This window comes from Macaca thibetana, chromosome X, assembly GCF_024542745.1.
Source record: "Macaca thibetana thibetana isolate TM-01 chromosome X, ASM2454274v1, whole genome shotgun sequence".
Taxonomy (NCBI): Eukaryota; Metazoa; Chordata; class Mammalia; order Primates; family Cercopithecidae; genus Macaca; species Macaca thibetana.
This window is the reverse complement of record NC_065598.1, coordinates 113498494-113525984: the sequence shown is the minus strand read 5'-3', so window position 1 is coordinate 113525984 and position 27491 is coordinate 113498494. Positions and strand designations below refer to the sequence as shown.

Below are 27491 nucleotides of genomic sequence, written 5' to 3'. Positions count from 1 at the left end.
ATAGCCTTAAAAAACTAACTTATGGCTGGGGGCAGTGGCTCACGCCTGTAATCCCAACATTTTGGGAGGCCAAGGTGGGCAGATCACGAGGTCATGAGATGGAGACCATCCTGGCTAACACGGTGAAACCCCATCTCTACTAAAAACACAAAAAATTAGCTGGGCATGGTGGCGGGCACCTGTACTCCCAGCTACTTGGGAGGCTGAGGCAGGAGAATGGTGTGAACCTGGGAGGCGGAGCTTGCAGTGAGCTGAGATCATGCCACTGCGCTCCAGCCTGGGCGAAAGAGTGAGACTCCATCTCAAAAAACAAAAAAAAAAACAAAAAAAACCCAAAAAAACCCTAATTTATAACTGATTATTTAACACTCAACCCTTTCAGACTGTCAAAGTCACAAAATATGTATAAATTCATTTTTCTTCAAACTCATAAAATTAAGTGATAGAGTACCTTATTTATTGAAATACTAAGATGTCAGCTATAAACGTTTATTATTTTAAATAGAATGCTTCTTATAAACTACAGGCTAAATTTAGACGATTACAAATTAATTGAATGTTCAGTTGAAATGTTCTGTTTTAACTCACCTTCATCTCTAACACTTTTAACTTTATTTATAGCACGTTCACCATATTCCTCAGCAAGGTGCTTTGCTCTCTTTACTGATTTTCCAAGAAACTTCTTTAGTTGAGTCCTTAACAAAAATGAAAAAAGTATCAACTCAGTTAACTGTAAAAGTTCAACAATTTGCAGACAAATGTATTAGCTGTGACTGATAAAGTACACTACTTTGAAATAACCTTTTTTAAACATAAATAATAGGTGTTTGAGTTCCAAATGCCTTATTCTATGGAATAAACATATTCAAGTCAATATGGCAAAGGAAACATACACCCTTTCCCCCAATTTACCATATTCATATATTCTAGAGCTTTGGTTTTCAATGGTGAATAAAATTGATTGGCAGAGGTAGTGTGGAGAGGGGAGTGTTTAAAGTGTAGGTACCTGGGCTCCATCCCCAGATAATCCAATTTAGAGAGTCTGGGGGTGAGGCCATGAATCTGAGGTGAGAACTGCTTTGAGAAGACTGTTTTAGCGAGCTGTTCTTAAAAACACATTTTACTAGTAAAGAGTAAAGAGATATTTCCTTACAAAATAGAATGCTTTGGTAGCTGAAGATGGTCTCTTTCAGTTTGGGTAAGTGTATGTAATAAAATTAGGCTGAGCTTTCCTGGTAGGTATTCCCAAACATGAGGTAATGTAAGTATGCATCTCAAGCTTCCATAAATAGAATTTATTTATTGCATTTTCAATTAGCTAAGTCTCAGGTTTCATATATTAAGATTATAAAAAGCAGAGCACAGTACATGAGGGACAGTATTTTTAAAAGTTGTTAAGTTATATACACAGAGAAGTTCAATGTAACCCTGTTTAGAATAGTCAAAAAGTGGAAATAAACTAAATTTTCTGTCAATCGAGGAATAGATAAATAAGTGCTGGTAGGAAATACAAGAAAATGAATGAGCAAACCTCAGCTTTTTAAATGTGCCAAGCTCTTATAGTAACCTCAGGGGCTTTGCATGTGTGGTTATTTCCGCCTGGAACACCTCTCCCTTGGCTAATACCCACTCACTTTTTAGGTCTCAGATCAAACAGCTCTCTCAAAATGGTCTTTTTAACTTTAGACGGAGTTTTTGTTATATAGTCCCCGTTTATCCAAAGTTTCACTTTACATGGTTTCGGTTACCCCAGTCAACCATGGTCCAAAAATATTAAATGGAAAATCCCAGAAATAAAACCATTTGTAAGTTTTAAATTGTGTGCCATTCTGAGTAGCATGATGAAATCTCACACCATCCTGCTCCATCCTACCTGGGATGTGAATCATCCCTCTGTCCAGTGTTTCCACGCTGTAGACGATACCCACTCATTACTTAGCAGCCTTCCTGGTTATCAGATCGAAAAAACATAGTAGCAAAGTCTGGTACTATCTGTGATTTCAGGTATCCACTGGGGATCTTGGAACATATACCCCATGGATAAGAGGGAACTACTGTAATACTTCTACAGGACCTGGAGCTTTACTTTTATAGCAGTCACTACAAATGTATCTAGATTTATCTGTGCAATTATATGTTTAATGCCTATTTCTCCCATTTAACAGAAGTTCTATGAAGGCAGAGACCACGAATGTCTTTTTCTTTCAAATTTTTTAAATTGAGACAGAGTCTTGCTCTGCTGCCCAGGCTACAGTGCAGTGGTATGATTTCGGCTCATTGCAGCCTTGACCTCCCAGGTTCAATGGACCCATCTGCCTCTGCCTCCTGAGTTGCTGGGACTACAGGTGCATACCACCATGCCTGGCTAATTTTTGTATTTTTTATAGAGACGGGGTCTTGCTGTGTTGCCCAGGCTGGTCTTGAACTCCTGGACTCAAATGATCCACCCGCCTCGGCCTCCCAAAGTGCTGGGATAACAAGCATGAGCCATTGCACCCATCCTGAATGTCTTTTTTTTTTTTTTTGAGACAGAATTTCACTCTTGTTGCCCAGGCTGGAGTGCAATGGTATGATCTCAGCTCACTGCAATCTCTGCCTCCCGGGTTTAAGCAATGCTTCTGCCTCGGCCTCCTGAGTAGCTAGGATTACAGGTGCCCACCACCACACCCAGCTATTTTTTTGTATTTTTAGTAGAGACTGGCTTTCACCACGTTGGCCAGGCTAGTCTTGAACTTCTGACCTCAGGTGATCCACCCACCTCGGCCTCCCAAAGTTCTGGATTACAGGTGTGAGCCACCATGCCCGGCCTCTTAATGTCTTAACTGTTATATCCCAAGCACTTAACTCTCATATCTGGCTCTCAGAAAGACTGCAATATATATATTATTAGTGCTGATATAAAGACATGTCTATGATATATCTGATTTTCTTAACAAAACAAAACAAAACAAAACAGCAAGTTGACAAATTATAGACATAGAGTAGTAGCCCTGCTTTTATGAGAAACAAAAAATTCTATGGAGAATACACTATGCTATTAAAACTGATTTCTGGGTCTGAGATTATCAGAAACTTTCATTTTCTATTTTACATATTTCTGTATTTCTTTTGATAACCAGAAAACATAGATGATAAACCATTTTTAAAACCATTATAAGGTCTCTGCTACCTGTAACTCTGAAGCTGTATTTTCTGGATAAGTTTACTACCACTTTAAAAGCCAAGAAAACAGACATTTTAATTTTTTCAGATGAGAACAGTTCTAAAATATCTACTTTTATGCCTTCTTAAATGGCACTTTATGTTCCCTAAATTTCATTCCTTGATGGATAAGATCATTGCTACCATCATTTTGGTTCTTTAATACATTCAGAGCCTTTCTAATGCATTGCAGGTGGGCCATACTATTGGTTCCCCACTCAGCCTTCAAGGCAACAGGGCAGGGCCGAGGGAAGCCTGGGCCAATCTTCTCTGGCCATCAGCTACCTTATCAGCTTACCCCAGCATTCAGTGCAAATACTATTATGTTCTTTGTGTGTCATGGCATGATAAAAGGTTGAAAAGCACTGTGATATGATGATTGTGCTATATTATGAGTTCTTTTTTTGTTGGGGGGGGGGCAAGGTCTTGCTCTGTCACCCAGGCTGAAGTGCAGTGGTGTGATCACGGCTCACTGCAGCCTCGACCCCTCAGGCTCAAGCAATTCTCCCATCTCAGCCTCCTGAGTAGCTGAGACCACATGTGTGTGCCACCATGCCCGGCTAATTTTTAAAATTTTTTTGTAAAGAGTGAGTCCACCTATGTTGCTCAGGCTGCTCTCAAACTCCTGGGTTCAAGTGATCTTCCTACTGTGGTATCCCAAAATGCTGGGATTACAGGCGTGAGCCACGGCACCCACCTATATTATGAGTTATTTTATCATTTTTCTGATTATCTGACATTCTTATGTGTCAACTTACCTGTTGTCACAGTTCGATGCTTCTATTTTGCAGTAAGCTCAGACACTTGACCAGAGTTTTTAAAAAATGATGTAAGAAATAAGCATAATGGCTTTGAATAAACCTGAGGAACTTTTCTCTTAGAAAAATAATGAGCTTTAGTGCATGGACTATGTGACATCTCTTCTGGATGTTTATCTGTCTCTGAATAATTGTAGTAATTCCTTATTCTCAGGTTCCTGATAACTGCAACTACTAGATGGCCAAGTTCCAAATATCTAAGGTGCTACCATATGCCTGCATTTTAGGTACATGTTTCCTAAAAATTCTTTATTTGATACACACTAGGAAAATGCTTTGATACACACTAGGAAAAGGACTCAAGTGGAGAATTCCCTTTGGACCTTAGAGTTAATTATTATCAATTTAGAGACTTGTGTATAATCAAACAAAATGTATAGGCCCACCATTGATCTAGAAGTTTGTAGGGGAAACAGAAGGATGGCATAATCAGAATCCTTTTGCAACATACCCTTTGATTGTTTAACGTGTATTTGTCTGAAAACAGTTTAACTGAAAACAGTTTAAGACAATATATTGTAAAGGGAAAAAGTAAGTTATAGACTACAGGTATTCCCAAAATTGAGAAAAGAAAGAAAATTGCTATAGACTGTAGTAGTCAGGAAGAATCTCATTATAGTTGGGTTTAGAAAGACAAATAGGATTGCAGAGATGAAGAGAAAGGGAAAAGACAACTTCAAGGACAATCATGTTCTTCTACTAACACTTTTGGTACCTACCTACCAGTAGAAAAACACAGGTATGGTGCAACACTTACTGGTCATTTTCTGTGTGTCAGATGCTTTATTATTATTACCAGCGAGGGACAGGGAGGAGTGGTGGTGGGTAGACATAAAAACAATATGGAGTACAATTTAAAATAGTATGGTAGTTCTCATATTTTTTTAAATAAAAACTTGAAATGAAGAAAAGGGATGTACTGTAACTCACGTTTTCTGTTTTAACCTTCCACCATCAGTATCTGTTGGCTGAGACTGTAACTTCTCTTCATCATCTGACTGTGCCGCGTCATTACTGTAAGAAGGGGAAGTTGTTTTAAAATAAACCATTTCTTCTATTCTTCTTAAAAATCTCTGTTTATACTTACTATATAACCAGTTAATCAGAATAAGAAAAACTATGCTAATAAGCTTTACATAAATTTATTTATTTATTTAGGAGATGGGAGTCTCGCTCTGTCGCTCAGGCTGGAGTGCAGTGGCACAATCTTGGCTCACTGCAACCTCCGCCTCCCCGGTTCAAGTAATTCTCCTGCCTCAACCTCCTGAGTACTTGGGACTATATGTGCACACTGCCATGTCTGGTTAATTTTTTGTATTTTAGTAGAGACAGGGTTTCACCATGTTGCCCAGGCTGGTGTTGAACTCCTGAGCTCAGGCAATCCACCTGCCTTGGCCTCCTAAAGTGCTAGAATTACAGGTGTGAGCCACTGTGCTCAGCCCATATAATTTAATTTAAATGATGGACCTGACAACTTACAGGCTTCAGAAATTGAAGAAAAGAATCTTTAAGCAAGGTGCAATGTATAACATATAAATGAATACAATTCAGCAATTTGTGAAAAACCTACTACAAACAAGGCTTTTTGCTTGGCAAAATGTGCTGTAGTGAAATAATAAAGTAACTTGTAGGTATCTTCCTCCCCACTCATTAAGTACATCCTGCATTACATTTAATAAAATAGCTCCTGCTTTTACAGAAATGATTCCTTAGATCTACATACATCTCGCAGTAAAGTCACTCATCTCACTTTAAAGCCATTTTCTGATCCTACAAAAACAGTACAAATATTTAAACCATTTTATGACCCTTAAAGCAAAGTTTCAGAAGACTAAGTGTTCATTCTACATAGTTTTTTAGCCTCAATTTTTTTTTGTTATTTTTATTTATTTATTTTTGTGGAGATGAGGTCTCACTATGTTGCCCAGGCCCCTCTAACTCCTGAATTCAAGTGCTGCCTCAGCCTCCCAAAGTGCTGGGATTACAGGCATGTAATCCCTCACTGTTTTTATATTGTCCTAAGTATAATTTAAATAATTAAAAAAGAGAAACTAAGTGCTATGGGATTTAATATTTATACTATTCCCCCAAGTAACTGTACAGTCATAATGAAGAGCAAAGTTAAAGAATACCTACCTTATCTAACTCTATTTTAATTCCAGAATAAAGAAAAACACTGAATGAAACCAAATTAGGGATTGTCATAGTTCATTAACAGAGAAATCTTAACAACTCTGAAATACTATTAATGACAAATAACAACGTTAGGCCACACCTTACATATTCTTTTGTCCTTCTCATGATGTGTAGAGTGAGAGGATTAATGCCTGTTGGTAGTTTCTCTTCTGCAAGACTCAAAGGTATTTCTTCTCCAGTATCCAGGTTCTTAATCATTACACTGGCTAAAATTTCCTGAGGTTAAAAAGAACAATCACACCAAGATGACCTGCAATTTAATTATCTTTTTGAGTCTACAAAATCCCCTAAAATTTAAGCTAAAGGCTTTTTAGATACATTCAATACTGCACACAATAATTTCTAACATTTTTATTGAGATACAATTCACATGCCACAAAATGCACTCATTTAAAGCATATAATTCAATGGTTTTTAGTATATTCACAGAGTTGTACAGCTATCGCCACTAAGTCAGAATATTTTCTGCACCCCAAAAGGAAATTCCCTACCCATTAGCAGTCACACCTCATTTCCCTTTCTTCCTAGCCCCTGGCAAATACTAATCTACTTTCTGTCTCTATAGATTTGCCTATTCTGGACATTTCATATAAATCAAATCCTGTAATATATGGCCTTTTACATCTGGTTTCTTTAACTAAACATGATGTTTTCAAGGTTTATCCATGTTGTAGCATGTATCAGTACTTTATTCCTTCATTCCTTTTAATTGCTAAAAAATACAACATGGTATGAATATACCACATTTTATTTATCCATCCAATCAGTGATGAACATTTGGGTTGTTTCCAGTTTTTGGCTGTTATGAATAAGGATGCTATGAATATTTGTGTACGTTTTTTGTGTGAACATATGTTTTCGTTTCTCATTGGTATATACAAAGGAATGGAACTGCTGGGTCATGGTAACACTATGTTTAACATTTTGAGGAACTGCCAAACTGTCTTCCAAAGTACAATATTTTAAAAAATGTATTGTTTTAAAGAAACATAAACTAAGATTTTGCTGTAAAATTTAATTCTGAATAAGTTGGCGAATACATGCATACTAAGTTTTAATTGTAAGAAACCATTAAAATAATAAAATTTATGTTGGTATAACATGTATTTATAATATCAAGTTCTTTTATTATTATTATCATTAAAAATTTTTTTTCTTGAGACTGAGTCTTGCTCTGTTGCCCAGGCTGGAGTGCGGTGGTGCGATCTCGGCTCACTGCAACCTCTGCCTCCTGGGTTCAAGTGATTCTCCTGCCTCAGCCTCTGGGTAACTGGGATTACAGATGCGCACCACCATGCCTGTCTAATTTTTGTATTTTTAGTAGAGACGGGGTTTTGCCATGTTGGCCAGGCTGGGTCTCGAACTCCTGACCTCAAGTGACCCACCCGCCTTGGCCTCCCAAAGTGCTGCGATTACAGGAGTGAGCCACCACACCTGGCCTCAATATCAAGTTCTTTTAAAGCCCACTTTCTATAAAATATAAACCTTGCTTTCAATATATTTATTCCACTATGCAATTGAGTGAAAGGGGAAGTTTAAATCAGAGATGCAACATCCAGCATATCAACAAAACAAAGACAATCTTCAATTTTCAGTTTTTCCTTTTTTTTTTTTTTTTGCGTAACAGCAATAAACTTAAAAAAAAAATAAATTGTGGTAAATTACACATAACATAAAATTTACAATTTTAACCATTTCTAAATGTACAGTTCTGGGTCATTAAGTACATTCACATTGTTATGCACCCATCATTACCATCCATCTCCAGAAGGTTTTCATCTTCCCATTATGTTTTTTGTACTTTATGTTTTAAGAACAAGAACAAAAAAATCTATTTCTACCTCATCAGTAAGCTCTCTCCCAGAGTTGGATCTAGGTCTCTGAGGGCCCATCACTTCACCTGCTACAGTCTGCTCATCAGGTGCTTTTCCATTTTCCTGGAAATATAATTTTATAAACAGAAATTAGACTGAATCAATTTCTATAAATGTTCAATTATTACCACACCATAATTCTAAAGAATTTCATAATTCAAATAATGGAGTCTGCTGAAAATCTAAATGGAACATTACATTTCAGTCCTTCATTTTTCCCAGCATGCTGAAAAACATTAGGAACCAAAACTATTGCTGCTCATGAAATAATGTCTTAGTATTCTTGAAAACAAATAAATGTTCTATTTGAACCTAGCCAAAAAGCATTTCTCTACTAAGACTGCTATTAATCTGGACTGTATGTGGCTACCTCAAAGGTAGGGGTCAGAAAACTTCTCTCTATAAAGAGCCATATTATAAATATTTAAGGCATTTTTGTTCATATAGAGTCTCTGTTGCATATTCTTCTTCTTAAACAACCTTTAAAAATGTAAAGAACATTCTTAGCTTGGGGATCCTACCAAAGCAGGCCACTACTGACCCCTGCTCTAAGGCTACAACAAGACTATAGTGTCATATGTTGTAGTCTGGTAGCCCGGCCCACCATAGCTACCATGTAAGTAGCTCTGAGTCCCAGAATCTGGCTGTGGTAAAATTAACGTTATCAAGTCTTTTGTGTAGCCCACTTCCTAGCATATAAAGTTTTTTTATGATTAGGAAAAGGAAATTATAAAAAAAAGTCTTCAATTCTGACCAATACAGGACAAATATAGACTATAGTTGGCGTTTATTAGTACCAACAATATTACAAATAGTAGCATCGTCGTTTTTCAAATACCTATTACCTGCTAGCATCTGTCGTTTTTTGAATACCTATTACCTGCTAGATACTTGGCATATTTTAGCTCATTTCAAACCCTCAAGGAAGGATTTTTCCTCCATTTTATTGATGGGGCATCTGAGATCCAGATGCCAAACAGCTTGGTAGGCTCACCCAGTTAGTGTGTAGCAGAGCTGATCAAGGGAAGTAAGGGGGTCAGGTTTGGAGGACAAAGAAATATTTGGCCTGCAGAATATAGAACGCTCCATAATCAACAAACCAGCCACTTGCAGGCAGCTGATAAAGCCTATATGAAATAGTACACTAATTCACCAACCTGGGCAGTAACTATTTTATCTCCACTGGTAGCACTTGCCAAATCAAGAGAAGGCTGAGAATCCTTGACCGTACTCTCTGAAGCCATGCTTGTAGTTAGGAGAGAATCAGACGTAATATTCTCTTTGGGAACTGCAATGATAATAATAACAATAACAACCCTTTTTGTTTGATTCTTATAACAACCCTGTGAGGAAAGTGGTTTGATTACTCTCATTTCCTATACAGGGAAACCATGGTTCAAACAAGTTATTTAATTTCCTCAAGACTATACAGCTCATACAAAAAAAAAAAGATGCAGGACTTGAATTCAGACTTTAGGTCTCCAAATCCCATGTTTTTTTCACATGCCACTCTCTCTCAGATGGCAACAGATTCGAAAGTTTGAAGTCTGCTGAAGTGTTCAATTATAGTAAAGTAACTTTCACCAATGTAAACATTTTTACATTTTGTCTATTACTAAAGAAATAATTTTAATAACTTGGTTGCCAGTGAGTTTTATAAAGTGAAATAAAAGCAGAAAGGTAAACAGTTTCAACTCCAAAATTTCACCACAAAGGGTTATTGCTCTCTCTCTTTTTTTGAGACAAGATTTCACTCTGATCACCCAGGCTGCAGTGCAATGGCATGACCCTGGCTCTCTGCAGTCTTTGCCTCCCAGGCCCAAGCAATTCTCCTGCCTCAGCCTCCCAAGTAGCTGGGATTACAGGCGCGTGCCACCATGGCCAGCTAATTTTTGTATTATTTTTGTTGTTGTTCAGATGGGGTTTCGCCATGTTGCCCAGGCTGGTCTTGAACTGAGCTCAAGTGATCCGCCCGCCTCGGCCTCCCAAAGTGCTGGGAGTACAGGCGTGAGCCACTGTGCCCAACCAACAGAGTGATTTCTCAATTAATACTTGCCATCTAGATCAGGAGTTTTCAAAGTCTCAAATTCCAATTCGCTTTTCCTTTTTCTTGGTGGTGGAGCAGGTCGAGATGGAGGTGGGGGTCTAGGAGGTGGGAAATTAGTTGGAGGAGGTGGGCGTGCTGGAACAGGCTTCTTTGTACTAGCCACTATATCAGGCTCTGGAGTAAGGTGTCTCGGGGGTTTGGCAGGGGCCACTTCTTCCACAGCAGCAAAATCTTTAGTAGATAAGGAGTCTGAGGACACAGGTCCTAGAACATCACTTCCTTTGACTTCCACTGCTTCCTTGTTCAATACTTCTGCTTCAGTTTCAAGCACATTAAGCTGCTCAGTTGAACTTGTTTGAGTTAACTTTGTGGTTTCATCTACTGGTTTCTCACAGGTTTCATCCGAAGGAAAGCATTTTTTAAATTCTAATTCAGTCTCTTCAAATGTATTCTGACTCTCTGCCTTTTGGGATTCTTCCTGCAGTACTTGATCTATGGCTAACAGTCCGGGTATATTGCTCAGATCTGTTCTAGCCACAACAGGACTGGCAGTAGCTTGATCAGAGAGTTCTTTTCCTTTGGAATCCAAAGAGTCATCTTCAAGCTGTAGTACTTTCTGACTCTCCTCAATAATACTTTCAATAATCTGATGAAAGGGTTAAAAGTAGTTTTTTAAAATGAAGCTATTTATAAGAACATAATAACAGCTAATCATTTACACAGTACTTAGTAAGTGCCAGGCAATGTTCTTAATACTTTACATATTTTAATCTTTACGACAATCTTAAGAGATTCTACTTCTACTGTCACCCTTTTATAAATGAGGGAACTAATCAAATGATTTGTCCAAGGTCACAAAGCTAGTAAGTGATAAAGCAGGTATAAACCCAGGGAGTTTGATTCCAGCATCTATACTCTTAACCCTCATAATAGGGAATTTGTGTTAACACTTAGGTACAAAAGGTCAAATAACCCTATTTATAGGGTTATTTTAATCAAGTTGTGATTGATTTTAATCAAGGGTGATTTTAATAAAGTTCAATCCTAAACTTACATTAAGACTCAATATCCTGATTCATTTACATATTTATGCCAAACTTGTTGTAATACCAGCCTACTGGTTTGAGCCCACTTAGCAAAACCATGATAATCCAAATCCCCAGGAGAAGAATTCAAGTTGTTTAGCTCTGAACTCAAGCTTATGACCCAAAAACCAGCAGATGCAGGGAGATTAACATTCTTAAACAGACTACACCTAAACTCTACTATTTGGACTGATGGCAAGATCATGGAAAGAGTTCACCTTGTCTTTTCCCTTCCTTTCTTTCTTTTTCTTTTTTGAAATGGAGTCTCACTCTGTCACCCAGGCTGGAGTGCAGTGGCACGATCTCGGCTCACTGCAACCTCCGCCTCACAGGTTCAAGCAATTCTCCTGCCTCAGCCTCTTGAGTAGCTGGGATTACAGGTGTGTGCCCCATGCTGGGCTAATTGTTGTATTTTTAGTAGAGACAGGGTTTCACCATGTTGGCCAGGCTGGTCTTGAACTCCTGACCTCATGAGATCCACCCGCCTCGGCCTCCTGATTACAGGCATGAGTCACTGCACCCGGGCCCCTTTCTTTCTTATATGTAGCTTAAAATATAAACAGGCTTTCTATTGTCTTCTACCAACATTTAGAAGAACAGAAAATATATTTTCTCCCCAGTCCTGTCATTACTAACATTAAATCTCCCAGATCAGTTATCCCACCACCATGCCCAACCATGAACAACTTCTGCTTTCTCAATTCCTTGGCTTCAGAAAGTTAATGGAATGTATCACAGAACCATCCTAATCTGGTTTACTACAATTTCATGCTAACTTGAACTGGATATTACTGCTGCTCAGTAATATTCATCCCGGATTTCTTAGCATGTTCTATATGTTAGTTTTTCTCAATCTTCAAATTGTTAACCTTAGAAATTACCTTGCTTTCACCAGAACTAACCAGAGTCCAACCAATTTGTCAATTAGGTGGTTACTGAGCACGGAGAACCTCAATGATAACAGTGATAACAGAAGTCATATTCCAGTGGATTTGAGAATGAATAAGAGGTGAAGATATAGAGACATTAGCACGGTCTGAGTTTTCAAAAAGCTTAGCTATAAATGCAAAAAGATTTCAATAAAGTGTCCCAGCACTTTTATAACCTGAAGGGAAGGAACCACTGGAAAAGAAGATAACAGAGCAATGTTCTGGAAAAGAAAGGAATGAAGGCCTACTGTGTATTAGACCTAGTATACAAATTCTCATTTAATTGCCATATAGACCTTTGGGTTAGGTAGCTGGATTACCTCCCTCCTAGAAAAGCAGGACTCTGAGGTAAAGGCTTTAAGAAATTTGCCAGTCCCACAATTAGTAAGCTACAAAGCCAAAACTGAAATCCAGATCTTTCTTAAACGTCCAGTGATCTTTGTATTATACCACACTACTTTGGACAGAAAACAAGAATACTAGATCATCAGTGATGGATGACATGAAAAAGAGGTAAGAAATGACAATAAATATGTCGGTAAAAGAAGTGAAAGATGATACAAAGGAATGGATTCAGGCTTTTTAGCCTCTAATATTTACGTGGAGTAGGAAACAAGGTTATCTCCTGAAAATGAGGGGGATGTGAGTGGGTACAGTGAGCATGAGGTGAGTATAAAGGTTTGAAATAATCATTACGCATAATGGAAATGTCTGTGTCACAAGAGGGGTCAAAATGAGGTTGAAACCCCTGTCTTCCCCAATCCCTTATCTGAGAATAATCTCTCCCTCCTCTGCACTTCTATTACTATTCTTACTGTTCAGTATAGTATGAACTATAATACAAATACAGAGCTGTATATGGGCTAGCTCTATTTATTTTCTCTACACCAGATAATTAGTACCTGGAGAGCAAGGTCCGTGTTTTCTGCCTCTTGATATGCCTCATGACACCTTCTTATAGTGCCTAGCCCTGGCATTTCTTTTCTGGATTTTAGGAAATAGTGAAAAGAGAAAGACTAAGAGAACAGTGAGAACCAAGACATACACAGAGATGATTATGCTAAAGCATTGTTTGCTTCAAAAAGCTCACTGTGTCCAGGCACAGTGGTTTAAGCTTGTAAACCCAGCACTTTGGGAGGCTGAGGTGGGCGGATCACCTGAGGTCAGGAGTTCGAAATCAGCCTGGCCAATATGGTGAAACCCCGTCTCTACTAAAAATACAAAATAAATAAATAAATAAATAAAAATTAAAAATTAGCCTGGCATGGTGGTGTGTGGCTGTAATCCCAGCTACTTGGGAGGCTGAGGCAGAAGAATTGCTTGAATCCAGGAGGTGGAGGTTGCAGTGAGCTGAGATCACACCACTGCACTCCAACCTGGGCAACAGAGCGAGACTCAAGTCTCAAAAAAAATAAAAAGCAGTTTAGTATGACATAAGGCATTCCTATAACCTGGCCCTAACTTTGCTCTCTAGGCTCATCCTCAAAAGTTCTGCACATTCCCCACCTCCATGCCTTCAGTAATGCCTTTTCTCTCCTATCTTAGCCAGTCCAAATGTTTTTTTTTGAGACGGAGCAGGATAACTGATCTGGGAGATTTAATGTTAGTAATGACAGGACTGGGGAGAAAATATATTTTCTGTTCTTCTAAATGTTGGTAGAAGACAACAGAAAGCCTGTTTATATTTTAAGCTACATATAAGAAAGAAAGGGGCCCGGGTGCAGTGACTCATGCCTGTAATCAGGAGGCCGAGGCGGGTGGATCTCATGAGGTCAGGAGTTCAAGACCAGCCTGGCCAACATGGTGAAACCCTGTCTCTACTAAAAATACAACAATTAGCCCAGCATGGGGCACACACCTGTAATCCCAGCTACTCAAGAGGCTGAGGCAGGAGAATTGCTTGAACCTGTGAGGCGGAGGTTGCAGTGAGCCGAGATCGTGCCACTGCACTCCAGCCTGGGTGACAGAGTGAGACTCCATTTCAAAAAAGAAAAAGAAAGAAAGGAAGGGAAAAGACAAGGTGAACTCTTTCCATGGTCTTGCCATCAGTCCAAATAGTAGAGTTTAGGTGTAGTCTGTTTAAGAATGTTAATCTCCCTGCATCTGCTGGTTTTTGGGTCATAAGCTTGAGTTCAGAGCTAAACAACTTGAATTAATCTTCTAAACTCTCCTTAAAATCATCTTTTTCCCCATTAACTATAGATAGTTACGCATTTGTAATTTATCCTAAGAAAAACATTCTTTAAAAAGATAAGAAAAGCAATAGTGGAAAAAACAGGAATATTTTAAGTTTCAACAATAAAAATGGCTAGATACATTGTAATCCATTTACTTGATGGAAACTGATGCATCTGAGTACAGAAATAATATAGAAGTATGAGGAAAATCTAAAAATGGTAAAAGACAGAATATAAAATTCTACCTACACTACAATTAGGCAGAAAAAATGTACGCTAATGGGTGAGAACCAGAAGGAAATGCTGAAAAATCAAGACACCTGTGTGTTATAGTAGAGAATTGTAGGCAATTTCCTTTTTTAAAAAAATGGTTCAATTCCCATTATGTACACTGCTATGTAATCCACCATTTGTCCCAAAAGGGAACATTTTTCCTTTAAAGAAAAAAGTATGATCAATATTAAAATATGTGGTCCAGCTGGGCACAGTGTTGCACACCTATAATCCCAGCACTTTGGGAGGCTGAGGTGGGTGGATTGCGTGAGCTCAGAATTTCGAGACCAGCCTGGGTAACATGGCAAAACCTTGTCTCTACAAAATATACAAAAATTATCCAGGCGTGGTGGCACACACCTGTGGTCCCAGCTATTCGAAAGGCCGAGGTGGGAGGATCACTTGAGCCTGGGAGGTGGAGGCTACAGTGAGCCATGATCGTGCCACTGCACTCTAGCTTGGGCGACAGAACAAAAAAAGAAACAAACAAAACAAAAAACAAACAAACAAAAAAACCCCAAAAAATGTAGTCCATTAAATTTCTAAATTCCATAAGGATAGAAGAGTGGTTTTCCATTAGGGGTTATTTTGTTCCATACCCCTCCCAGACATCTGAAGATATATTTGGTTGTCATAATTGGGAATTGGGGATGCTATTGGCATCTAGTAAATAGAAGTTAGGGATATTGCTAAAACATCTTACAATGCACACAACAGGCCCTCCCCTACCCTCTATTAGCCCAAAATGTCGAGTGCCACTACTGGAGAAACTCTGGGGTGAAGAATGTGTCATTTTGTTAGCCTCTGGAAACCCACTGGCTAGAAGATTGCCTAGGGCACAGAAAACACTTAAAACTTGTATAAATGAATAAAAACACACCATCCTGTCTTTCGAGTTTTATGTTAATACTGTGAACTGCACATTTTCAAAAGATTGATCTTGTGCTCAGTCTCTTCTAGTAAACCAACCTTTGAAGCTTCATAGCATCAGTTTTTTAAAAGGTACCAAAGGTACTATCAGAGTAAGGACTTCTCATAACTTCTGATTACTAAAGACATCAGAATGTTGCTGCACTGAGCTTTTCAATACCTGTAACTCCTGGTAGTAACCTCAAGAATAGTTAGGACTTATTCTGATAAAAATACAAGAATAAAAAATAAAAGCATTTTATAAAATACTGTTTCAAGGATAAATTACCAATTAGAATATGAAAAGGACTTCTAAAAAGACTGAAATGTCTTCAACCACAAATGTGACAGATTCATGAAACATTTACTGAACATCAATCATGTACAGAGCGCTGTCCTAAAAGAATATAAAAACTGTTTGAAATATACCATATAAATATGATGTCTGTTATAAACTAATATTGACATTGTATCTTTCCAACCTTTTTAGACACATCTTGTTTCAATTCTTGTACAGGGGACTCATTTCCAACTTTGCATGCAGTGTTCTCTGTTTCCTGTTTGAAAAAGAAAAGAAATAGAGACCAAATTATGATATTTTTTTTAAAAATATGCTTTAAAGGGATACAAATGAGAAAATGTAGCATTAATAAATCAAAGGTCCTTAAAGGGCTTCAAAGGTCCTTAAAGGGCTTGGATTTCTTCTTCCTCTTCTTTTTTTTTTTTTTTTTTTTGAGACAGAGCTTCACTCTGTTGCCCAGGCTGGAGTGCAGCGGCACAATCTTGGCTCACTGCAACCTCTGCTTCCCAGGTTCAAGTGATTCTCCTGCCTTAGCCTCCCGAGTAGCTGGGATTATAGGCGCGTGCCACCACACTTGGCTAATTTTTGTATTTTTAGTAGAAACAGAGTTTCACCTTGTTGGCCAGGCTGGTCTCGAACTCCTAACTTCATGTGATCTACCCGCCTCAGTCTCCCAAAGTGCTGGGATTACAGGTGTGAGCCACTGTGCCCAGCCTAAAGGGCTTAGATTTCCGAATACTGATAGATGCCCAGAAATTTTATGCCATGGTACAATGTAATTTGCATAAGAAAGTTACCCATCAGCAATATTCTATTATTCTGCAGTAGGATTTACCTTTAAATGTGAAAACTTGCTCAACTTTTTAACATTAAAAAACTGTAATGGAAGATAAGAACTTCTAAGTACTTTTATAGCTAAAAAGGATTAAGGATTTAAGCAAGGGGTTGAATAAAAATTGTTATTTTTCCCAAAGCATTGCTCCATAAATATGCACAAATACAAAAGTATATAACACAGAAAACCACATTCAGGGAATAGTTTTCTTAAAATTCTACATGCTTTAGATAAAAGAAATAAAGACTTAACCAGAAGTTAAACGAAGCCCCTAAGTATGAAAAAAGATGAAAAAAATTAAACCCACCAAAAATACATATATATCTACGTATACATTTATATACACATACGTACATATATATATATATTTGGGAGGTTAGAAATGGATACTGCATTTCTGCTGGAAAAAATTAGGGTAAAATAAGACAATCACATATTTGCAAATCTCAATACAATACTCCTCTCAATCTTAAGTAAGTACAGCAATTTGAATGCTACTCGATACTGAGAAAAAAAATCATAATTATTTGTGTACATCACAGAGTTTGTTAGACGAAGGTCACTATAACCATTTTAGATAAGGGACTCAAGGCACACTAATTATTTAGGTGGCACTTATACACGTATCAGGATATGATCACAATAGGCTCAATAATAAAATTACTCCAGAGATTATTAAAATGTTAAAGATTTAACGTGCCAGTGAAATTTCTGTAGGACCTGCAATATCTTCGAGCATTGAATTCCTCCCCCAGAATTTGGGGAATACTACCAATGTTACACAGATTCTTCTAGAAAAAAATTGTTTCATGGACTCTTAAGTGTTAGATAAAATCCAAACAGTACGAAGGCCCATGAAGGCCTAAACATGACATAGCCTCTGCCTACATTTTTGATATCTTCTACACTCATCTCCCTCTCATACCACTCCCTCACAATTACACTCTGGCCAATAGGATGGTTCCTTGCCATTAGGGTCACAGCTCAAGTGCTATTTTATCAGAAAATACTTTCCTGACCATCTCAAAATAGCCTTATCTGACCCCTTAACTTTCTATCACATTATCCTATTTTTTCCTTTTTTTTTTTTTTTAAAAAAAAAACCTTTAAGTTCAGGGGTACATGTGCAGATTTGTTACATAGGTAAACTTGTGTCACGGGGTTTTGTTGTACAGATTATTTCATCACCCAGGTATTAAGCCTAGTACTCATTGGTCATTTTTCCTGATCCCCTCTCTCCTTCCACCCTTCACCCTGATAGGCCCCAACATGTGTTGTTCCCCTCTATGTGTTCATGTGTCCACATCATTTTGCTCCCACTTATAAGTGAGAACAGGCAGTATTTGGTTTTCTGTTCCTGCATTAGTTTGCTAAGGATGATGGCCTCCAGCTCCATCCATGTCCCTGCAAAGGACATGATCTCATTCTTTTTTATGGCTGCATAGTATTCCATAGTGTATATGTACCACATTTTCTTTACCCAGTCTATCATTGATGGGCATTTAGGTTGATTCCATGTCTTTGCTATTGTGAATAGTGCTGCAATGAACATTTGTGTGCATGTGTCTTTATAATAGAATGATGTATATTCCTTTGGGTATATACCCAGTAATTGGATTGAAGAGAGGATATCAAACTATCCCTGTTGGCAGACAACATGATCTTATATCTAGATAACCTATAGTCTCAGCCCAAAAGATTCTTAAGCTGATAAACAACTTCAACAAAGTCTCAGGATACAAAATCAATGTGCAAAAATCACTAGCATTACTACACACTAATAACAGTCAAGCCAAGAGCCAAATCAGGAATAAACTCCCACCATTCACAATTGCCACAAAAAGAATAAAATACCTAGGAATACAGCTAACTAGGGAGGTGAAAGAACTACAAACCACTGCTCAAAGAAACTAGAGATGACACAAACAAATGGAAAAACATTCCATGCTCATGGACAGGAAGAATCAATATCGTTAAAATGGCCACACTGCCCGAGGCAATTTATAGATTTAATGCCATTACTATTAAACCACCATTGAGATTCTTCACAGAACTAGAAAATTTTATTTTAGAATTCATAGGGAACCAAAAAAGAGCCTGAATAGCCAAGGCAAATCCTAAGCAAAAAGAACAAAGCTCGAGGCATCACGCTACCCGACTTCAAACTATGCTACAGGGCTACAGTTACCAAACAGCATCGTACTGGTACAAAAACAGACACATAGACCAGTAGAACAGAATAGAGAATACAGAAATAAGACTGCAGATCTACAACTATCTGACCTTCGACAAACCTGATGAAAACAAAGAATGGGGAAAGGCTTCCCTATTCAATAAATGGTGCTGGGAAAACATCATCCTATATTCCTTCACTGCACTTCTCATTCAAAATGACCTTATTTACTTGCTTATTTTCTGTCTCTTCCCTGTCCCCCTAGAATGTAAGTTCCGTGAGAGCATGGACCTTGTTTGTTCTATCTACAGTTTGTTCAGTACCTAAAACAGTGTCCAACACTAAATAATCATTTGCTGAATAAATGTTGAATGATGCATGCTCTGTTTTTTCTTCAGTTAATACATACATCTTAAGTTTACATAGGCTTTAATTGGATCCTGGTTTTATGTGAAAGAAGGCCAGGCACGGGCTGAGACCTGGAGTTTAAGACCAGCCTGGGCAACATAGTGAGACTTCGCCTTTAAAAAAAAAAAAAATTAGCCAAGCATGGTGGTATGTGCCTGCAGTCCCAGCTACTCTGGAGGTTGTTGTGGGAGGATTACTTGAGCCTAGAAGCCTGAGGCTGCAGTGAGCTATGATAATGCCACTGCATTCCAGCCTGGGCAAGAGAGCGAGACCCTGTCTCTAAAAAAACAAACAAACAAACAAACAAACAAAAAAAACAAAAAAAAAAAAAGAAAGAAAAAGAAAAAAAAAAAAATCTAACCAAGACCAACTGGTAAGACGACCTTGACAAGGTGGAGAGAGAATACTTGGAAGCTGATCACTATTAAGAGAATACTTGGTCCAGCCTGGGACAGAGCAAGACTCTGTCTCAAAAAAAAAAAAAAAAAAAAAAAAAAAAAAAAAGAAATACTTGGAAGCTGATCACCATTAAGAATAGTTGATGCTCTCAGCAGAACAGGGTCCACAGGAAAAAATAAAAAATAAGTAACAGTTGATGCAAAATAACCTTCAACTGTCCCACTATTTTTATCCAATTATTTTCTAATAACTGTTTATCAGTAGGAAAATCAGAAGCATTGTACGACATAATTCTGTGGATATTTTCCCTAAATTAAGCTACATAAAATTACACATTAATAATCTTTGGACCTCAATTTGATTAACTGATTGATTTTTAGAGGCAGGGTCTCGCAGTTGCCCAGGCTAGAATGCAGCGATCCTCCCACCTTAGCATCCCAAAGTGTTGGGATTACAGGCGTGAGTCACTGCACTCGGCCTATGTGTCACTGCACTCGGCCTAATTTGTTTCAATTATTTACTTAAAAAGATTAACATTCCTACACTAGCCAAAACTGCCAAGCAGTGATTAGACTTCTATTTTATTTGGCTTTAACAAAACTCTCTTGGAGTCTGAACTTTTAAAAGATAGTAACTCCTAAGGTACTCTGCTGTTTTAAGTCACAAGTTTAAAGGAGTGATATGGCACCTACCAGAGGGCCTGATCTCCAGAGAAGACTTCTTAATAAAATCAGACTTAGGATATATAGTCAACTATGATTCTCTCTCAGTGATGTATAAGGTCCAGGTCCTTCTAACACCTTGATCAGGCTTTTGGGACAAAGGAATGCAAGCCAAGCATGTGTCCATAGACAACCAACGCCAACTTAGCTATACTTGAGACAGTCCATTACCTACTTCTGGTGATGTTCTGACCCATTATTAAATGCAGTACTTACTAAATCCCAGCTTCCCCACTATTAGGCAATTTCTCTAACTCCTATCTATCACAGTATCAAAAATTTGCTTCCTTAAAAGGTATGGTAGCTTATTCAATTTTCAGCAATTCACATCACAGTTACCTCCATCTGTGTTGGATATTATAGAGCTGTCTATAACCCCCCTGCAGTATTTGGTTATAAGATTTCAGCTTTTTAATTTTAATAAGCACACCCAACAAACTATTTGTATGAAAGTGATCTACACTCACAGAAATCTTATTACCTACTAAAGAACATTAAGCTAAAAACATTAATTATAGAAAAATTCAGGTAACTTGTAATTTTTAGTAGTAAGGGAAGGGAAGCTACTAAAGTGAAATTTGTTTTAAAAAAGAAAAACTTAGAAATGTGACTTCCACTCTTTTTTTGCTGAGAAAATTGTTTTAAAAAGTAACCCTTAAATCACTGTCATATCCATACATCCATTCCTTTCAATGCTGTTTCCTTTGTCGGAGTCTCATGTCTTGACATTTTAACTGCCTCTTGACAGCTTTCTTTGCACCGAAGTCTTTTTCCTCCAAACTTTCTTCTACCCTTCCACCAGTTTTCTTAATTCCCCAGCCAAACAAAACAAAACAAACAAAACAACAACAACAAAAAACCTTGGGCAGCACAGCTGTAAGACATATAAAAATTGACTTTTTAAATATCCCACTTTAGGCCTGGCACAGTGACTCATTCATGTAATCCCAATGCTTTGGGAGGCCAAGGGAGGGGGATGGCTTGAGGCCAGGAGTTTCAGACCAGTCTGGACAACCTAGCAGGACCCTGTCTCTAAAAAATAAAAATAAAATAAAATAGCTGGGTGTGGGGTTTGAGTCTGTAGTCCTAACTACTTGGGAATCTCAGGTGGGAGGAGTCATTGAGACCAGGAGTTCAAGGTTATAGTGAGCTGTGATTGTGCCACTGCATTCTAGCCTGGGTGACAGAGTGAGACCTTCAAAAACCAAAAATATCCTAGTCAGGCCCAGTGGCTCACGCCTGTAATCCCAGCACTTTGGGATGTCGAGATGGGCAGATCACTTGAGGTCATTTGAGACCAGTGTGGCCAACATGGCGAAATTCCGTCTCTACCAAAAATACAAAAATTGGCTGGGCGTGGTGGCTGGCACCTATAATCCCAGCTACTCGGGAAGCTGAGGCAGGAGAACTGATCGAACCCAGGAGGCAGAGGTTGCAGTGAGCCAAGACTCCATCACTGTACTCCAGCCTGGGTGACAGAGTGAGACTCCATCAAAAAAAAAAAAAAAACAGAAAGAAAAAAGAAAGAAAAGAAAGAAACCCAAAAATATCCTGCTTCAAAATTGTAAAGATCAGAGTTCTTTTCTAAATTTTTTTTTAACTTGAGACAGAGTCTCACTCTATCACCCAGGGTGGAGTACAGTGGCGCAATCTTGACTCACTGCAACCTCAGCCTCTCAGGTCCAAGTGATTCTCCTGCCTCAGTCTCCCAAGTAGCTGGGATTACAGGCGTGTGGCACCACGCGTGGCTAATTTTTGTATTTTTAGTAAAGATGGAGTTTCACCATGTTGGCCAGGTGGTCTCTAACTCCTGACCTCAGGTGATCTGCCCGTCTCAGCCTCCCAAAGTGCTGGGATTACAAGTGTGAGCCACTGCGCCCGGCCTCTTTCCTAAATTATAATTTAATTTTTAATTGACACATTATATGATACATATTTATAGGGTACAATGTGATGTTTCAGTGCATGTATACATAGTATTATGATCAAATCAGGTAAACTGACATTCAAGGCTCATCACAATCTGGCCTCAATTTACTTTTCCAATACTCTACTGCTAAAACTTTTACACTGGTCACACTAGTCTTTCAATGCTCCTAGTAAATCCCATGCTTTTGCATATTAATTAGTCCCTACTATTTCCTAACTACAATGCTTTCCCAATTTTTCTCTATCTACCTATGCAAACCTCTCCCAATTTTCAAAGCTCAGCGAAAGTTCTATTTCCTCCCTGAAACTTTTCTCTGCTATTCCAGGTAACAGTGCTCTCACCGTCAACTCTATCTTCCTCTCGTTCCTCCAAACCCCTTGTGGCAGTTAACACATCTATTCTATTTTACAAACATCAAGACCTCATAAATTGCCCTTTTGTATAAATGTCTCTTCCATCAGACTGTAAAATCACCAACAATCAGAACTATATCAAGCCTTCTTTTATATTATGGTATTAATAAATGTATTGTTATTCATAATATGCACTCAATAGCCTCAGTACATGTTTATCATAGAATACTACTCGGCAATAAAAAGAAACAAACCATTGATACAGACAACAACTTGGATGGATCGTGACCCTTTCAACCAATCCCATAAGGTTACATAGTATACAATTCCATTTATGGAACATTCCTCAAGTGACAAAATTATAGAGACAGAAAACAGATTTAGGGATGATATGGGGAAGGTGGTGGATGTGGTTACAAAGGGGTAGTACAAGGGAGATTTTTTTTTTTTTTTTTTTTTTTTGGTAAAAGTTTCTTTTTTCTTTTCTTTTTTTTTTCTTTTCTCTTTTTTTTTTTAAATTTATTTATTATTATTATACTTTAAGTTCTAGGGTACATGTGCATAACGTGCAGGTTTGTTACATATGTATACTTGCGCCATGTTGGTGTGCTGCACCCATCAACTTGTCATTTACATCAGGTATAACTCCCAATGCAATCCCTCCCCCCTCCCCCACCCCATGACAGGCCCCTGTGTGTGATGTTCCCCTTCCTGAGTCCAAGTGATCTCATTGTTCAGTTCCCACCTATGAGTGAGAACATGCGGTGTTTGGTTTTCTGTTCTTGTGATAGATTGCTAAGAATGATGGTTTCCAGCTGCATCCATGTCCCTACAAAGGACACAAACTCATCCTTTTTGATGGCTGCATAGTATTCCATGGTGTATATGTGCCACATTTTCTCAATCCAATCTGTCACTGATGGACATTTGTGATGATGAAATAGTTCTGCATCTTCATTGTGTTGGTTATACAAACATACACATATCATAAATTGGCGCAGAACTATACACTCACATTGCACCAATGTTAAATTCCTCATTTTAAAATTGTACTATAATTAAGCTATAACCACTGGCGAAATGGTGAAGAATATACAGGACCTTTCTGCATTATCTTTAAAGCTTCCTGTGAATCTATAATTATTTCAAAATAAAAAGTTAAAAAAATGAATATCCAACTTCATATTTATTTACTAAATATGTATACTTGTTATCTAATTTCATTCAAGTTAAGGACAATCTATAATTACTGGGTTAAAGTAAATTCTCCAAATCTATTTGTTATAATATAAAAATATCTTAGAGCTAAATGGCTTTTAAGACCTACAAGCAAAAACAGTAATTGCTTCTGGATATGAAGTTTGAGAGGTGGGGAAAGCTACATTTTCAACCATATACCTTTTGTCCTGAGTAAATTTCAACCCTACACATGTTATTACTTTTAAAGACTGTTTTTATTAAATATTAATACAAAATAATTTTTATTTAACATAAGAAAAGCGTTATGATATAACCTTTCTTAAGCACTCAATTTAAGAAAAAGAACATTATTATTAGTTTTTAAGTCTCTTGTGTATCCTTCTCCATTTCCACTACAATGTCTCCCCCTCAGAGAATGACCAATACCCTAAATACTGTATTTCTCATTCCCTGGTAATTTTTCACAGTTTTACCATGTTTTTATATCTAAACAATCTATTCTCTAAACAATATATTCTTTAGTTTGGCACGCTTTTGAACTTAATATAAATGGAAAGTTACTATATATGTTTTTCTATAAGTAGTTACCCCCCACTCAACACTCTAGTGCTGAAATTCATCCATGTCATTGTATATAACTAATTCATTCATTTCTACTACTGTAGAATATTTCATATAAATATATCATAATTTATCAAAGAGACTGGTATCCAATGTGTATAAATAGAAGGTCGGTATACTGGAACTGAAAAATCTACAGCATGTTTGGGATTACACATACATACAAATACACATATACATAAAAAATATATACTCTATCTGATATAAATAATTCTGTTTCATGATATCTTATACTTAAAATGGCTCTGAGTGGCATAATATCTCAACACCAAACTCCTCTGCCTGAATATAAGCTGAGATTGATTTTTATGTATAGTGATGGTACATGGGCCCACAAGAAGTATACATGTATTTCAGTTACTGTACATTTTTTGTCACGCAAGTATTAATGTTTTGCTTTTTTGTGAGGTGGAGTCTCGCTCTGTCGCCCAGACTGGAGTGCAGTGGCATGATCTCAGCTCACTGCAGCCTCCATCTCCTGGGTTCAAGCAATTCTCCTGCCTCAGTCTCCCAAGTAGCTGGGACTACAGGTCTGCGCCACCACACCTGGATAATTTTTGCATTTGTTTTTTTAGTAGAGATGGGGTTTCACCATGTTGGCCAGGCTGGTGTCAAACTCCTGACCTCAACTGATCTGCCCACCTCAGCCTCCCAATGTGTTGAGATTACAGGTGTGAACCACCATGCCTGGCCGAGTATTACTTTTTCAACACACATACACACACACACACACACACACACACACACACTCTCACACGTTCTTTTATTCTAGACATCATAAAACAAGTAAAAATTAGTAGAAATCTAAAAAATACTCACAGTTCCTTCCTTACAGCATAATATTTAGTTAGGTATTTCTAGAGTACCTATTTATACCAAGTAGGACATAATGACAATATTACTGAACAAAAAATAAGTAAAAAAAAAGCAAAAGCAAGAAAATGAAGAATTACATAAAAACACAAATAAAAAGTATACAATTTCTAAAAACATAACTTTCAGAAAGCACAACTTACCTTGAATGTTGAAAGCCCAACTTTTCCTGGAGACCTGTTCAGAAATAAAAGTAAGGAGGTGTTGAATAGAGGAGATGAGAAGAGAAATACTTCTACACACTTATTACAGACAAGTCCACATTTAAAAAGTGTGTATATATTTTGTGATTGAAAAGTCTTATGTGCATACAGAAAATGTGGAAAACAAAAAGTGGAGAAGAGGCTGGGCGCGGTGGCTCATGCCTGTAATCGCAGCACTTTGGGAGGCTGAGCCGGGCGGATCACCTGAGGTCAGGAGTTCAAGATCAGCCTGAATATGGCAAAACCTCACCTCCACAAAAAATACAAAAATTAGCCGGGCGTGGTGGTACGTGCCTATAATCCCAGCTACTTGGGAGGCTGAGGCAGGAGAATCACTTGAACCGGGAGGTGGAGGTTTCAGTGAGCCGAGATCATGCCACTGCACCCCAGTCCTGGTGACAGAGCGAGACTCCATCTCAAAAAGAAAAAGAAAAAAAAAAGTGGAGAAGACCAGTCTGGTCAACCGAATGAGACCCTGTCTCTACAAATAATTTAAAAATTATCCAGGTGTGGTGGCTACTGCCTGTAGACCCAGCTACCTGGGAGGCTAAGGCACGAGGATTGCTGTAGCCCAGGAGTTCAAGAATGCAGTGAGCCATGATTGTGCCACTGCACTCCAGCTTGGGGGAGAGAGCAAGATCCCATCTCTTTAAAAAAAAAAAAAAAAAAAAAAGAGAAGAAAATTACCGTGATTCATACATAATCTTATCACCTAGAGATTTCAGTATCTTTTGTCTTCATATGTATATATACTTGTATATGACATAACACTACAACAAATACCTTTATAAACGAAAATTTGTACACCTCCATAATACATTTCCTTAAAATAAGTTTATCTAGCAGTGGGATTAGAGGTCAGAAGTATACAAACTTTCCAGAAATTTGAGAAACTTTCAAACTGCCAACCATAACAGCTGTACCTGTTTACACTCCTACTGCTCTATGAATGCCTATTTCTTAATACCCTCGCCAAAAATGAATGTTGTTTTAAACTTTTTCTTACCAAGTTGACAGGCAAAAGTATATCTCATTGGTGTTTTAATGTGTACTTTGATTTCCAGTGTGGATGAAAATTTTCATATGTATTAGACATTTATATCGCTTTTGAAGACAGATACCCATTTTTGTTCTGTTTTTACTTTTTCTTTTTTTTTAAAGACAGAGTCTCGCTGTTGCCCAGACTAGAGTGCAGTGGTGTGATCTTGGCTCATTGCAGCCTCGACCTCCAGGTCTCAAACGATCCTCCAGCCTCAGTTTTCTGAGTAGCTGGGACTACAGGCATGTGCCACCACACCCAGCTAATATTTTGTATTTTTTTTTTTTTGTAGAGACGTGTCTCACTATGTTGCCCAGGCTGGTCTTGAACTCCTGGGCTCAAGCAATCCTCTCATTTCAGTCTCTCAAAGTACTGAGATTACAGGAACGAACCACTGTGTACTGCTCTCTGCTCATTTTTCTACTGGAGCAAGACTGTTCTTAAACAGACTACTCTGGATGTAATGTATATTTTTTTGAGACAGGGTCTCACTCTGTTACTCAGGCTTGAGTGCACTGACACCATCACGGCTCACTGCAGCCTCAACCTCCTGGGCTCAAGCAATCCTCCCACCTCAGTCTCCCAAGTACTGGGACTACAGGCATGTGCCACCATGCCCAGCTGATTTCTCCACTTTTGTATAGAGACGGGGTTTGCCATATTGCTCAGAGTGGTCTCGAACTCCTGGGCTCAAGCAATCCACCCGCCTCAGCCTCCCAAATTGCTGAGATTACAGGAGGGAGCCACCATGCCCAGCCTGGATGTAATAATTTTTAAAAGTAACTTTTCACCATTTCACCCCTTCCCCCACATTATTTTTTTGAATAGGAACAGTCTGATATCTGCTTCAAAGCATAAGGCTACTTAGTTATACCTTGGGGTTATGCAATAAGAAAGTTTTAAATAATTAATATGCCGTTCCTAA

General features: G+C 38.1%; 1 protein-coding gene across 2 annotated transcripts in view; it reads right to left on the bottom strand.

Moving 5' to 3' along the window:
- Positions 1-27491, bottom strand: part of WDR44 (WD repeat domain 44) — a 101237-nt gene that overhangs the window by 44492 nt on the left and 29254 nt on the right. For both annotated transcript variants that reach the window (XM_050776086.1, XM_050776087.1), the window contains 8 exons: positions 25468-25501; positions 15992-16066; positions 10146-10782; positions 9247-9377; positions 8057-8152; positions 6295-6431; positions 4950-5033; positions 589-695 (listed from right to left, as the gene is read on the bottom strand). In XM_050776086.1, the coding sequence (XP_050632043.1) occupies positions 589-695; positions 4950-5033; positions 6295-6431; positions 8057-8152; positions 9247-9377; positions 10146-10782; positions 15992-16066; positions 25468-25501 (1301 nt within the window). The remainder of the gene's footprint in view (positions 1-588; positions 696-4949; positions 5034-6294; positions 6432-8056; positions 8153-9246; positions 9378-10145; positions 10783-15991; positions 16067-25467; positions 25502-27491) is intronic.